Here is a 16797-nt window from a genome sequence, read left to right as displayed (position 1 = left end):
TTGTTACATCTAAAATTGCCATTGACTTGTACCGTAGTGTAATATAATATAACATACCAGCATATATTCAGGACTTGACATGTCATTAGAGAGAGAACTCTACACAGTGGCAAAATATTTATTTTGTGCCAAGTTACATTGGGTGGAGAATACACGAGAAGATAATAGAATATCAGCTCTTGTTAACATGTCAGTCGATAATTTCAGTAGTGTTTTTAAATGCTTAACTATAAATTCAACTATAACACAGTTCCTTCCTAAATTGTGTGCCCCCCCCCTTTGATGACGCAAGATTACGTCAGACATGTTTAGCAGATATAGGTTAGCAGAAACAGACTATAGGCCTAGTTGGTTGGTTAGAGAGGCCAATGGGCGCACAGGGCTGACCGGTCACGTGGGACGGTCAGCTGACCACTGAGGCGTGGGTCAGTAGAGCGATAGGCAGTGGATAGGTAGATAGCGAGGAGAGAAGGTGTTAGGAAGCGGTTAGAGACGGTTTTAATTTGCAGAGCTACGGAACAGTTGGATAGTGTTAGGAGTGGTCACGGGAGTGTGTAGTTAGTAGTATATGAACGGTCAGTAGTAGAAGTAAATAGTACAGTGTAGATCAGCTAGGTAGAAACTTGAACATATATATCATTTTAATAAAGAACAATTATAGTTGAACTTGAACTGCGTGTTGTTGGATTCATTCATTACGCCTTCCTAAAAATCCCCACCCTCACAATTGGTGGAGCGCGGGTCGAGGACAGGAAAGACAGTATATCGGTTTACTCATGACGGAGTACATCTGGTGTACAGCTTTCTTCAACTCAACACAACAGCGGGTTTCTTCAACCGGAACGAGTGGATTACCAATACAAGGGAACAGTCACCATGTTCAAAAAGATAAGTACCTTCCATAATTTTTTTTAAACGTTTGGGTTTATACCCGTGCTGGATAGTTTGTACCAGTGGTTTTTCTGTCTTGCACATTCTTATGTTACGCCCTGTTGCCTTAGTTTTGTTTACTTTCCTCTACACACACATACACATACACAACCATGGAGGCAGAGTTTCAATGCTATAAACGGGGCATACCATTAGACAAGAAAGAAGAAGAATTTGAAACATCTTTAGAGAGTAGGTTAAGAAACAAGATAGTCAAGATAGTAAGAAATGTCAAGAACAAAAGCAGAGTTAGCGTTAGAATTAGTGAAACGGAAAGTACAGCACATAGATAACACGCAACTGCCCAAGAACATCAACCCCATGACCAGGAATTTGACCCGGACCGTCCCCATACATGATTTTGAACAACGGACAAAAGTGAAGTCAAGTGGAGTTTTTTTTTTGTTGTTAATCTAAGTCGTCGAGGAAATCGACGTGAAGTCGTACAGTCAGAAGTCAGAGTAGTCAAATCTGATGTCAATTGTGTTATTGAAGTCAGTGAAGTATAAGTCAGAACTGAAGTCAAAGTGAAATAAGCGAAGTTACTGAAGTCAGTTAAAGTGAAATTAGTCAAGTTACTGAAGTCATAAGTGAAGTCAGTCATTAAGTCAAGCCAGCCAGTCTTTGTCAGAAGTCAGATAGTGAGAGCTGCTCCACTATATGATTACGTGTTCAAATGTTATTTGAAACGGCACGATTATTTATATACACTTACATGTCTATTCTTTTTTGTGAAGCTATTTCTAAGCTCTAGTAGTGTTTACGTCTATTGAGTTTATTAGGCTTTACAGATTGTTGTTAGATTAGAGTGTACTGATTTTTTATTTGGTTATGTTGTAATGTTATTTTTTTTAATCTTGTTATGCCGCCAGACAAATGTTCAGCACGTTTAAATTCGGGATTGAGGTTTTTTTTTAATGGAAGGTACCTCTGTCTGAATACTTGTCTGCGCGGGCACTAAGATAGTCACGTAAAGCCATTGCTCATGGTCTCGTAATACAATTTCAGACCCACTACGCTTATTCAGAATGAGACGAGATGAAGCAGACACTTCAAAGAATGCCGCCACTTGAAGCCCTGATTACGTTGAATTACCTGGACAGCGGACAGCCTTGCTGAACAGAGAATTGCCCTGGTCAAGACAGCGGACGCATCGCCACCGCTTCGCCCCCGCACTGGGGTTGAATAACAGACCGCCAGCTACGTACACCTACGTCGGCACATACAAAGGGTAGACGACCCATCGTCCAAGTTCCCAGCGTCGGAACGTTACGTCATTGTTCGCCACCGCATCAGACAGCTCCAGTTCATCGTATAACCACTCTACGTGGACGTCTCAACCAGCGTTGAGTTTGTTGCGTCATCACATTGACCAACGAAAGTTACGCCTACACCCGCCTCACGGGAATTTACATCAAAACTCACCACAACCCACCCACCACAGAGGAACCCCAACAATTACATAACACTTACACATACACTTACACTGCTCGCAGAGCCCGTTCAACCAGTTACACATTACCACTAAGATTAGCTCAAGGCCAGTACACGACAACCTAGCCAGAACTGAGTTGCACATGATTGAATTCACACATACCATGAAACATAGACATACATTATCAAGCAGAAACACTCAACGTCAAGACACTTACACGAGAACTAGAACAATGACATTTTTTTTTCAGGAACACAGACACAAGATTTTATGTTTTTGTAAACTGTGCTGTCCCATTTTTTATTTGATTTATATGATTGATGTTAGGGATAGAATAGAGTAGTAAGATAGATAGTTGTTGATGTATTAGATTAGTAGCAGACGCTGAAAAATATAATTTGTCAGCTACAGTAAGGGAGGGAGATATGTGATGACGCAAGATTACGTCAGACATGTTTAGCAGATATAGGTTAGCAGAAACAGACTATAGGCCTAGTTGGTTGGTTAGAGAGGCCAATGGGCGCACAGGGCTGACCGGTCACGTGGGACGGTCAGCTGACCACTGAGGCGTGGGTCAGTAGAGCGATAGGCAGTGGATAGGTAGATAGCGAGGAGAGAAGGTGTTAGGAAGCGGTTTGAGACGGTTTTAATTTGCAGAGCTACGGAACAGTTGGATAGTGTTAGGAGTGGTCACGGGAGTGTGTAGTTAGTAGTATATGAACGGTCAGTAGTAGAAGTAAATAGTACAGTGTAGATCAGCTAGGTAGAAACTTGAACATATATATCATTTTAATAAAGAACAATTATAGTTGAACTTGAACTGCGTGTTGTTGGATTCATTCGTCCGCCTTCTTAAAAATCCCCACCCTCACAACTGATGCAACAAGAAGACCTTCAAACTAAGATCCTTTCGTACCATCACACCCCCCCCTGCATTGCGGGGTCTGGCGGCACAAAAAATTGGGAGGTTAGAGGTTATTGGATGAATTGTTTGCGTACTAGTTCTTTGGAGTATCGCCCTATTTAGGGCTTTGCAACATAATTATTAGCCTTTTCCTGTACATTTCCTTAATGTTGGTTCATCTTCTATATATTCTTCTCTAAATCCTGTCTCCAATTAAATCTAGGCGGATTTTTTTCCACAATGGGTTCCATCTAGGTCCTAATAGTTGATTTGTTTAAAGAGTAGTCACTCCTTTGGAATAATAATACATAATTTACACCTCCTTTTGAATCAGTTTCTGTATTGTGTAACTCTAGTGTTCTTCTTTGATAATGGTTTCAATCAAGTTTCTTTTAAATCTGTTCTTCATGCGAGTAGGCCTATACATCAAATATTTTGTTCATGCATGCATTGTATTTTTATATTCGTTATCCAAGTTATTGCTCTATGCAAACGTTTAGGCTTGATCATTTTATTTCTAACTTGACAGTCAGTTTTCTCTAACTCAAGACGTTTTCATATGGCTAAAAGCTTCTCTTGCCTTTTAATTCTGGCTTTTTTGTCTGCACCTCTCCGAGCTATAATTTTATTGTTTATCCTGTCTTCGTCGTGGCAGATTTTATGTTTTAGATATTTTTATCTTTCAGTTATATAGGAGAGATTTTTTTTCCTTTTTTTTATACGATTCTGTTTTTCTCCCTATAAACATGAATTTAGAGTTGTAGATATTTTGGTTGCTTTTTTTTCCTATTGTAATTATTATTGCTTGGGTGAGATAAGACGAGATATTCTACAAAGTCTTTGTCATCAACTTATTATCAGTGAGTGCGTGGTATATACCTTCTTTTTTACTCTTTTGCAATTCTCATGATCCAATCTATGGCAAGATGGAACAACGCTAGCGACAATAGTCGACCAGTCTCATTCTTATCTTTATCTTTTTATATGCGAAACTCTACACTTTAATACCGTGTAAGACTATGAATTTCTTTGATACGTTGCTCAATTATATCTGAGTATCATAACAGCGTATGTGCCTTTCAACAAAGAATGTTATTTATTTACTCGTGAGAGCTCTACTGCGTTGAGTGGTTTTTATCAACATACCATATTTTATCAACATACCATATTTTATCAACATTCCATATTTTATCAACATACCATATTTTATCAACATACCATATTTTATCAACATACCATATTTTATCAACATACCATATTTTATTAACATACCATATTTTATCAACATACCATATTTTATCAACATACCATATTTTATCAACATACCATATATTATCAACATACCATATTTTATCAACATACCATATTTTATCAACATACCATATTTTATCAACATACCATATTTTATCAACATACCATATATTATCAACATACCATATTTTATCAACATACCATATTTTATCAACATACCATATTTTATCAACATACCATATTTTATCAACATACCATATTTTATCAACATACCATGTTGCAGATTACCAGCCTCACAATATTATAAGACTATCTAAGATGTCATTAAATGCAGCGTTAAAACTTTATTTTGGAAGTTTACACACGGTTTACTTACATTCATAAAGCGAGGAAGAGAATATTGCTGAAAACGCTCTCACTTCATCGACTGAGGTAATTGAAATAGGTGAACCTCACTGCACCATTGACCGTCAGAACGTAAAACGGTTAACGGTTGTGCTTGTACAGTAAAACGAGTGAAGGATCCAAATATAAAGTGACAATTGTGACAACAACATCGAAAAAAAATCCCTTAAAATTACTGCATCGAAGTGCTATAAGTACACGATTGATTAAATATATTATATAATTAATGGACCTTGTACAATCGATCAATATATTATAATACCCGCAACGTATTAGCTTAAGTGCATTTCATAACGGAACATCCTTAATATATTATTAACATGTCAGTATTATGTAGTATTACACTTATAATGTGTGTATATATTGAAATTGTAATAATTTATAAGATGCTCCAGAGATGTAAAGATGAAGTACGTGATGTGACCGTTTAAACGTTACAATATAGAATCTAGGCAGACTAGTCTTATGTTGCCAGCAATATTTTTTGTCTCAAGCTGACAGAAATGTAAAGCTGTCTTACAGTGCTGAGAAGCACTGTAGAACATCTGTGTGTGATCGATCTTTTGTCTATTGAAAAAAAAACAACATAAATGCTTTAATTGTGGAATACATGTTTATTTAAAACTTATACTTATATAAAAATAACTTACGGTGATAAAAACTCTTTTCAAACAAACACACAGACATGATGATAATGGGATGGAAACTGCAGCTTTTTGTTTCTCAATTTAAAGCAAACTTAGCCATATTTTATGCTTACAAGTTTTTATAAAATACTTATATATTTTCAGGACTCGACATTTCATTGGAAAGAGAATACTATATGGAGGGTAAAGATTTATTTTGTGGCAAGTTACATTGTGTGGAGAACACAAGAGAATATAATGAAATCTCATCTCTTGTCAATATGTCAGTCTATAGGATCAGTGAATTAGATGGGAAGATTATGTTGGCGTCAGTATCAGAATCAGATTCAAGAGTCCGAGATTATAAAGTAGCTGGATCAAAAGTTGATGGAAAGTTTTCAAAAGTGCTTGGAGAGTTGACTGTGTCATTTACAAAACCTTCTGATTGTTTTAGTACAGCGTTTGGATGTGATGTATATTACACAAATAGAAGAGGTCTCATTGAGATGAAAGAAAATAAAACCAAACCTGTTGACCAAGACAATTTTAAGCCTCTGATGTTGATGACCTTAGAGGCTAAAACTCCAGAGTTTGATAAAACAATTGATAGAATGTCAGAGTTTCTAAAAACATTTAAATATTCTGATAAGTTAAACAGAGCTGACTTGAAGATGAATTTACAGTTTTTAACAGACCACAAACATTCTAACCTTAGTTATCATAAAACAGAATTAACAAAGGAGAAGGGTGATGAAACTCTGGTTAACCTTACTAATGCGATGGAAAGTAGATTAAATAGCTTGTTATCTGCCCAAGGATCTACAATTCAGAGACTTGAAAATCAAATAAACAACGTTGATAACAGAATGAACACCTTAAATAACACAAATCAAGAGCTCACGCATTTTAAATACAACTTAACTGAAAGCATTCTAAAGACAATTCAACAGATACAAACAAACAATAACACACTTGAAAAACAAAATAGGTCGGTACAAAATGTAACAAATCTATACATTGTTTTACAAAAACAACTGGAGAAACTGAATAATAGTGTGGTTAATGTATCACTCGATGTTCAAACTTTCTCTCAAAGTTTAAATAAAAGTGAAATTTTAACAAAAACCATGCAAGATTTCAAAAAAGATTTACTAAATTTAACAAACGAAATGTTAAAAAATAGCACAGCGATATTGGAACGTCAAAATATAAGCATTGAACAAATGTCGGAAAGCTACAAAAACCTGTCAGAGACACAGTCAAAGACACTGAAGGATTTAAAAACAGCTGTATCACTACTAAACAATACAGACATCGATATACATGTCCATACGGAAAAGCTGAATAACACTATTCAAAACCTGATTACTAAATCAGATCAAATTAGTTTTCTAGTCAGTAGATTTCATGGATTTGGCCGTATGCTCAACGAAAGCGAACACGTAAGTTAAATATAATTTGTACAGGATCAAAATCTGCTATGTCCCGATTTGAAATTTTCCAATTCCGCCATAACATTTGTCAATGCTCCCAAGTTGTTAAAAGTTAAAGTTTTTACTGAGGCATAGTATGTTTTCGAATTAGCCTAACATTGATACCTTTCTAAGTTGCGTCAAAAGTAGAAAAACAAAAATGTTTTTAAATATTTTTAATATTCAGATAATATTCTTACAAACGTTAGCGGGTTATTATTTATTTTAAAAGAAAATTGCATAATCAATACATATTTATAAAAGTATGATTTAGTCGAATGTCTTTAAAATAATAACTTCGCCACTTTTTTACTTCTACTGCTGCTGCACCAGGAGCTTACATTTACAGAAATTATTTCCTTATCTCGACAATGTTTAGAAAGTAAACGATATTTAAAATTGGCCATCTTTGTGAATAACATTAACACATGCTAACTATATTTCTGCGAATATATTTATACTTATACCTATACATATACAAACACGCACAAACAGATATAAGTATATGAATACATTCATACATGTGTATGTATGTAATCTTCGTAATTGTGTGGAAATAATAACTTCACCACTTTTTACTTCTGCTGCTGCTGTACTAGAGCGCACATGTACAGAAATTAGTTCCTTGTCTCGACAATGTTTAGAAAGTAAACGATATATTAAATTGGCTATATTTGTGAAATAGCTTTAAAACATACTAACACTAGTTCTGCGTATATATTTAGACTTATACACATTTAAACACGCATAAACATATATACGTATATGAATACATACATACATTTGTATGTATATATTCTTCGTAGTTGTGTGGTATGTGGCGATAATGTTGATGTAGTTAATACAATATAATTATTTATAAAGAAAAGAGAAATGTTTAGCTGTCTGAATATACGTATATATTATAATTTTATTCCGTTTCAACTAATAATAATAAATAAAAATATTAGAAATGAATTTGATTCCAGTTAAAGTGTGCCAACCTGAACGATCGTGTTTTTACGGACATGACAAAGATTGGAGTAGATGTCAGCAGAACATTGTGTGATAACAGGACTGACGGTGGAGGATGGATTGTTATTCAGGTTTATTTGTCATTTTTGACTCTAAAATGTTTTATTTACATCAAAATACATTGGCTCTAGTTGTTTTATAGTTCAGGTAAACTGCAGATTAATATTCTTATTGGTTTACCCGAAGTCAGGTGACCAGTCCACAACAGAATTGTTAATATATCTCGTCGTTTTGGGGAGAAAAGATGAATCTAAATAGTCTTGTTTATTTTGTTGATCTGAATAAAATTTAGGGTATTAAAATAAAATAGACAGAATCAGATTATGTGATAAACTACAATAGTGTTTAGTGCATTTTTTTAAGTCTATGTATTTGTAAAATATCCTTTCTGTTGTATGTATACAATTGGGGATTTATTTGGTTTCGAGTTTGAACAGAAGCAAACGTTAAAGTTTATCTCGTGATAGTTGTAACTGTCTAATACACAAAGTATTGGAAATATTTTAGAGAGTTAATGTGAAGAATATTAGGTCTTATAAGTAACGACTGCTTTGATTTTATGTAAATTGTTTGTTGTATGATATAACTAGAATCCTAAAATATTTCAAAGATAATTAAGCCTTAGAATAAATCAAATCAACTCACATAACCGTAGTTTTATCAATGCTATTTTTTCGTAGAGAAGCGTTTTGATTATTTAAAACGTTTAAAATGTTATCTCGTGCGTAATTTGAAGCATAACTAATCTTTGGAATAAATTATATCAACTTGCTATGACTCTATTGTAGCGGTGCCATTTTTCTTACAGAGACGTATCAAAGGTGATGTAAACTTTACAAGAACTTGGAACGATTATAAAAACGGATTTGGTTCAACATCTGGAGACTTTTGGATCGGAAATGACGTAATTTCTCACTTAACAGATTCGGTAAGGAAATAATGGCTACTTTAAAAATATGCATGGAAACTGAATTTTGTACTACACAATGTACATGGCATCACTTAATTTCTTATTCTTTAAAAAAATCACTTTATTCGATACATGTATACTCTAGCTTGTTTACGTTATGTGATAACTGTTTCCCAAAACATGGGGTCGTTTCAACATCAAATTTTCAATTCGATCATAATTTCGTCTACGAGATTTTCAACAAAGTATCTACTTTAAAATTTAGTACTTTTATTGGCGATTAAATACGTTGTAGTAACTAATTTGACACGGGTAATTGCGTATGAAACTTGCTTTTTTGGTTGAGTGATTTTTATATTTTACTAAAATAAAATATAATCTGACAAACTATAATACATTATCTCAATTGACACAACTTGCACGTATACAACTGTTAAAGGTAGTCTAATAAAGAAAAAAAACATTTTATCTTACTATCGGTAAACAAAAGTCTTGTCCACTTCATCGCAATATGTCATATTATTTTTATTATTATATGATCTCTGAATTGTAGATGAGATACACTTATTTATTTTTTAATATCTCCTCTAGAAATAATGTTTTAATTATATCTACATGGGTCAGGGAAAACCTAAGGATAGAATATTACATATCTCGCCTTCCCACCCTCTTTAAGTATCCTCAAGTCATTACCCCCCTATCATTTCCTCAGATTAACTACCCCTGTAAATCACTCCCACTCAACAAACAAAATGCAATAGGACACTGGCCCATTTTATTATTCAACGGAAAACAGTACATGGAGAAATGTATAAAATGGTTAGCGATATGTAAAGCTTAGGGATATGAATAGTAGATGTATAGGAATCATAAAATGTTGAAATTTAAAGGAGAGGACAATAATTACAGTACTAGGGTAATACATTTTAGAGAATATGGTATTATTGACTAGCAGTGAATAACTAATTCGGTAAGTGAAGTATATTGTACTACAATTGGCATTCATACGTTCGTTTAATCTAGATTTTTCTTGGAAGAAAATATATTGATGTGTTATTATCATTGCGGAACTAGAAAAAAAGGATCCCCCGCAGAAAAGTTTCTGTAGCCTGCTTCAATTAATTTAAAATGATCTATTTCCTGAGTAATTTACAAAATGTCAATAAGATGTGTAACTATGCTGAGATAACAAACCAGATACTATAATGTCCAAACTAATTTTGGGCCTGACGTAATCGTGTTTTGTAATTTTAAAACAAATACTGTAACATACCATGCCGTTCGGGGGGATATTTACAAGGTAGTTAGAGTGAAGCATATGGTATAATAAATAAATAAATAGATATGTAAATAAATACATAAAATACATTGGGTTTAAAACACGTTGGTTCAAAAAGTGGTCAAAGGCTAGTTTAGAACAATTTACCAATAAACGAGGGTGAAAATTATAACATATTGTAGAATAGTCGAAAATAAAGTAGTTTTAAGTGGATTTCATCCCATTGTGTACAATAAACATCTACGTATGTAATTCTCTTCATGGGGACCATTCGGGACAAGACGTAGACGCACGCCTAACCCCCCCCCCCCTCTCTATGCATACCCAACAGACCATGTCGCTACCACCCCCACCCTATCAGTCTGGTGATTTGTTTACAATCGTAGAGCCCGGTCGAATTATTTACGGCTATTAGGGGCCGATAATTTAGGTTTTAAACTATGTAAAAATAAGGGAAAGTAATAACAAGCTCTGCTTGATCTTTTCAAATCAAAGCTGATGTTCAGGTGGGTGGGGGCATGGTGAGGTCGTTGGGAGGGGGGGGGGGGTCCGAACAGGTTGGTGTGTTAGTGATTAAGTGGGAGGGTATAAAGTGTGGTGCTTCAGTGTTGATGTGCATAGTCGTAGCTAAGATTAATTGACTGCTTAGTACCGAAATGTTTTGGGTGGGTAAGCGTGAAGCTATAGTTTGGGGATACGGTGGAGTTTTAAAGGTAAAAAATTGGATAGCAGTGTTCTCATGAAAGAATTTAAATAGTTTAGTACATGTTCATAATAGTAAGCAAAACCATTCTAAGAATGACTTTCAGGATATTCGACTTCGTGTGAAAAGAGGTGGGGTCAAGGGGGTGGGAGATAGACGGATGGGGTCATGGGGTCATGTAAGCTGTGGACCAATGGACAGCAGATATAAATTACTATTAAATTAGTGTTAAAACATCATTACAATGTTAGTTTGAATGTTATGTAAATAAAACCGATTAGAAAAGGAACAATAGAAACCATATTCATACAGAATAAATAGTACGAAAAGAGATGGGGGCACGAGGGTTGTAGGGGTGGGGTCATGGGGGCACGAGGGTTGTAGGGGTGGGGTCATGGGGGCACGAGGGTTGTAGGGGTGGGGTCAGGGGCACGAGGGTTGTAGGGGTGGGGTCATGGTGGCACGAGGGTTGTAGGGGTGGGGTCATGGGGGCACGAGGGTTGTAGGGGTGAGGTTATGGGGGCACGAGGGTTGTAGGGGTGGGGTCATGGGGGCACGAGGGTTGTAGGGATGGGGTCATGGGAGCACGAGGGTTGTAGGGGTGGGGTCAGGGGGCACGAGGGTTGTAGGGGTGGGGTCATGGGGGCACGAGGGTTGTAGGGGTGGGGTCATGGGGGCACGAGGGTTGTAGGGGTGGGGTCATGGGGGCACGAGGGTTGTAGGGATGGGGTCATGGGGGCACGAGGGTTGTAGGGATGGGGTCATGGGGGCACGAGGGTTGTAGGGGTGGGGTCATGGGGGCACGAGGGTTGTAGGGATGGGGTCATGGGGGCACGAGGGTTGTATGGGTGGGGTCATGGTGGCACGAGGGTTGTAGGGATGGGGTCATGGGGGCACGAGGGTTGTAGGGGTGGGGTCATGGGGGCACGAGGGTTGTAGGGGTGGGGTCAGGGGGCACGAGGGTTGTAGGGGTGAGGTCATGGGGGCACGAGGGTTGTAAGGGTGGGGTCATGGGGGCACGAGGGTTGTAGGGATGGGGTCATGGGGGCACGAGGGTTGTATGGGTGGGGTCATGGGGGCACGAGGGTTGTAGGGGTGGGGTCAGGGGGCACGAGGGTTGTAGGGGTGGGGTCATGGGGGCACGAGGGTTGTAGGGGTGGGGTCATGGGGGCACGAGGGTTGTAGGGGTGGGGTCATGGGGGCACGAGGGTTGTAGGGGTGGGGTCATGGGGGCAAAAACATCAGAAAGGGGAGGGATTGGTGAGACACCCGAGGCAGTGATAAGTATCTAAGGTGTTGTAATCAAGAAACTCGGAAGCTGAGAGTTAAATATAAATTATCCAACCGTAAACCTTATACATTCTAGGTTGTAATTGAGTTTAGTATTAAGCCGCCGTAGAGGTTGTATACTGATCGAGAAAAAAAATACGATGCTCTTTTAGACACGCTCTGCATTGCTACCATAATGTAGGCTATAACTTGACCTAGATGCATTGCTGAGGTGGAGATACAATAAATAAATAAAATTCAAGAATTGAACGATGAAGATATATGACAAATGTGAGCAGAAGAATGTATTGAATCTGTCTAAAACTGTTAATGGGCAGTACAAAAAGGGAATAAATAGATGGATGGATAATATAAGCTGCAAATGTGGAGATACGTAGTAAATGCAAAGTCTTGAAATTTCTGCTGTTAATATAGCATACAATTGTTTACAGTTACTAATAAATTCATGTTGATAATTTTATTTAATCTTCACATCGATTGGACAGTGGGTCTGGTGTATACATGTCACTGAAATGCACACTTAAATCATCAGTCATGGCATTGAATATTTAAAATACATTTAAATAGACCTAGATTAAGTAACTAGCTATTTTAATGGCGAATGCATCCTAATGTATTTCGTTGAGTTTTTAAATTTTACAAAACAATAGCTAACTAACATCTTCACTTTATATGACGAAGGTGCATTTACTGCACATGCAGTATGTTAATAGTGTTTTTATTGTTATCGGGAATAACTAATGGTCTTGATCCGTTGATTTCAGAAGTGTTTATTAGAGAAGCGATTTACAGATTAGTTAGATATTTTTAGGAATGGTAACATATCTTATATAATAAAGATCGTGGTTATGTAACGAACCTTAAAGAATAGTGTAATGCAGTCAGCAGGATATTTTCTGCCGGTCATTTCTTCCTCTACCGGTTTTATCAACAGTTCTATTCCACACCGTCCCGCCTGTCCTCATCTTAATTTTATTAACCCGATTACACAACATACATATAGAGATACAAATAAGATACGTTGTAAGCTTTAGAATTAGGGCTATTGAGCTTATCAAAAGAATCAAAAGTACATAAGTGATATATATTGTAAGGGAGATGGGTTTATTACCTGCGAGCGTGCTACAACGGCAGGCAATGTAAGGTTATTAATGAAAAGGAAGGAGTTCTAGAAAAGCCATACGTAAATTGAATATAAATAGTATTTCTTGTAAGGGAATATATTTTTAAGCTGCAATGTAAGCAGACAATAGATAATGTAATATTTCCATTCTCAACAGACGTCTTTTGTTTTATTGATGGGATAGATACAGGAACTATCCCAATAAGTTCATTCAATTTTTTTTTTACAAAGAAAGTTTTCAAGCAGTGTGTGTATTATTGTAATAATGTGTTTTGGAAAATTGTGCATATTGTTTATAGATTTTCATTACTTTTTAATCAATATGTATAATTATCATATAGTATAGAGGGATCATTACTTAAAATATTTAAAACACAATGCAGTATCTAAATATTTCTAATTTTTTGTCTAACACAGGGTTATAATGAACTCAGATTTGACATGAAGTATAAAGGTAAAGACTACCACGACGTGTACAGAGGTTTTAAGGTAGAAAATGAAGCAGCAAAGTATAAGATGAGCTACACGTCATTCCGTGGTGGGAATGTTGTAGACTGGTTTAGTTTTCACAACGGCATGAAGTTTACAACCATTGACTCTGATAACGATAAGTGGTCAGATGGAAATTGTGCTGTAGACTACGGTAGCGGTGGGTGGTGGTATAGGGATTGTCACAGGGTTAACGTCAACGGTGAATGGGCGAGTCGTGTTCATATGAATGGAATTAATTGGTATGGCATTACAGACTTTACTGACTCTCTAGACTTTGTTGAGATGAAACTTCGTCGAATGTAAACAACCCGAAAACAATGCTATGGTAAAACAATGGATATACAGTAATCAAATTATTTATATAATCTTCAGGAACATAAGCAACATTACATATATTAAAATAGATGTAAACATTTAAATAAGGCAATATTTTCTTGATGGTGACTATACATAAGAAGTTTAAAATTACCGAACATTAAACCAAACATTCTATTTTAAAAAATTATTTTAAAAACTACAACAGAGTTTGTTTTGCTATTATGATGTAATAAAGCCATGTATACACTCATCTGGAATTGAAATTCCTCATAGATTGACTGTGTGTGTGTTAGCCATTAAAACAGGAAAACAATCCGACTATGATGGTGTCATTTATTTCTTGCATATTCATAACTAGACTAGTAGTGTAGTTGTCATCTACCACTATATCTTTAATCAGACATTCACTCGGATCGTGTAAACTTCAACTCTAATAACGTGTGTAATGTTTGTGCAATTTTTTCAATAATATATTTTGCATAGTTTTTCGAAAGATATAGATCTATATGCCACCTAACTTCGCATAAAGTAGATAGTAACTGTTAATTTGGGATCTGTAAAGCTTTGTATTATAAACGTGAACATTATGCGGTCATATAGTAGAATAAAAATAGATTATTTAAATGAATCTTATGTTTAAGTAGTTAATATTTTATCTAGTGTATCTCATATCGAGCATGTTTGTTTATTAAGAAATCTCTACTGTCACATATAAGTACATAATAGTACAAAGTAAAAGTTTAATTCTGAATATGTTTGTATTATTGAGATTGGGATATTCTTTTATTATCGTTTTCAAAGTATATAACCATACTCTCACAAATCATGTGAGTAATTTTAATTGTTATCTCCCGTGAACAATTTAGTGTCGTGTTCCATACCATAGGCTAGAGAAATTTCCAATTACCTAATTTTATAATTGTATTTGTTTAGTACATTTACATGGACACAATTAATGAAAAGCAATTATATGCATTTATATACATCTTTATAATAACGTCCACTTAATTTTTATATCAAGCCTTCCTTTGTGTAGTTTGAGGAATTGTTTGGTTTATATATTTACAAATACATCCGTTTGTATAACTTATGGTTAATGTGTTATTTCATTTGTTTTGTTTTTTTCGTTTGTTTTTTGAACACATAATACAATCTTCAGAATTATCAAACATAAAATAACTGTCGTTTTTTTTTAATGTGATGAAGGCAATAAGGACCAAGGCTAATTGTAGTGTGTAAATGAGTCCACACAGCTACGATCGTACTTTACTCACGTAAATAAGTCCACACAGCTACGATCGTACTTTACTCACGTTATGGAACGTACACATTGACAACGTTTTTCATACTCATGTCGAGATTACAGAAACATGTAAACTCTATATAATTGTACTGATATTAATATGAGATCCTAGGATGAATCAATAACTACACGTGTATTGCCGAATATTTTAGCAGTAGAAGTGCTTTATTAACTAAATGTTTCCATTTCTATCAGCATTTTGTCATACAAGATACAACTTATGATGTGGTGTGTAAATCCTGTAAGCTTGTCAGTTCCTCTAACGTAAATGTTTTCAATACAGGTCAGACCTTCCGACACCAGACCACTGCTGACAAGATTTTACCTTAATGTTATTTTTTGGTATTAGCTCGAGTATTAGCTTTATTTTTTTTATCTCTGGTCCTAGCTAAAAGTTGATTTTAGCATCGTGCTTTAATACTTTTCATAGTTCCTTTTAACAAGTTAGATGGTATATAATGAGCTTAAAACAGAAATGCTCGTGTGTTAGAAATGAGAGATTAGCTTGTATTCTGAAGACGTGTGTATGTGTGTGTTCCCAGAGTATTGCCGCCATCAAAGACATTTGCAATTTGCAAGCTGTCACGGTAGGGGGAGCGTGACTGGGTAAAATGGGATACGAAGGTTCTATACGGCGTCAAACGTACAGACAAGGGGAGGCTACTGGAGAAATATTTGTGGCACAGCCTAAATGTAAACAACACAAGGCGATATATTCCTTGTCTAGATCTTTCAAGTTTACCTGTTCTAGAAGTTGAGCGCTCGAGTAGAAAATGTACCGCTGGATATCCAGTGTTTTTCTAACTAATCAAAGTTGGATTTTAAAATGGATTTATTAAACCTTACACATGAGAATATACAAAAGTAAGCCCAAAAATTTGCTGAGATTTAAAACAAAAGTGTGAAAAAGCTGGAAGAAAAGAGCAAGTACAATATGAAGCACACATAAAATCAATGAGGAATTTGATAATGAAAGCATTAGAGCTGAACTATTCAGACACTTAAAAGCTAATGGTATCGATGTTTTAGTAAATAAATTTGCTAGGAACTAAAATATCTATCCTAATCAAAAGATACCAAGTATGTTTTAATTATTATCAAATGATATCTTCAAGATTCCACGAAAGGAAATTGAACTTTTAATTTTCACTGTTTTTTTACTACACGCACGATTAAACGGAGAAAAATTTGGATTAAAGAAAAATCCTTTAACATTTAGGCCTTTACTAAACTGTTTTCAAGTAGGTGTGATATTAAAGGGGATATGACTGCGTCTAGAATTTGAACTTTTAATTTCCCCAGTTTTTTTTTAATTCACAAAAAATTACAAACACAATAACAA

The 16797-nt window shown here is 35.6% G+C and overlaps 1 protein-coding gene across 1 annotated transcript; it reads left to right on the top strand.

Moving 5' to 3' along the window:
• The first annotated feature begins 5748 nt into the window (after positions 1–5748).
• LOC131955219 (fibrinogen beta chain-like) lies at positions 5749–14137 on the top strand. Its single transcript, XM_059319241.1, has 4 exons — positions 5749–6312; positions 7992–8108; positions 8846–8965; positions 13760–14137. The coding sequence occupies exons 1-4, from the start codon at positions 5749–5751 to the stop codon at positions 14135–14137; spliced, it is 1179 nt and encodes a 392-aa protein (XP_059175224.1).
• The last annotated feature ends 2660 nt before the right edge of the window (positions 14138–16797 follow it).

Source organism: Physella acuta, unplaced genomic scaffold, assembly GCF_028476545.2.
Source record: "Physella acuta isolate Inbredline_101_S28 unplaced genomic scaffold, ASM2847654v3 ptg001058l, whole genome shotgun sequence".
Classification (NCBI taxonomy): Eukaryota; Metazoa; Mollusca; class Gastropoda; family Physidae; genus Physella; species Physella acuta.
Note: the sequence above shows the minus strand (reverse complement) of the source record. Positions and strands in the feature narration are given on the sequence as shown.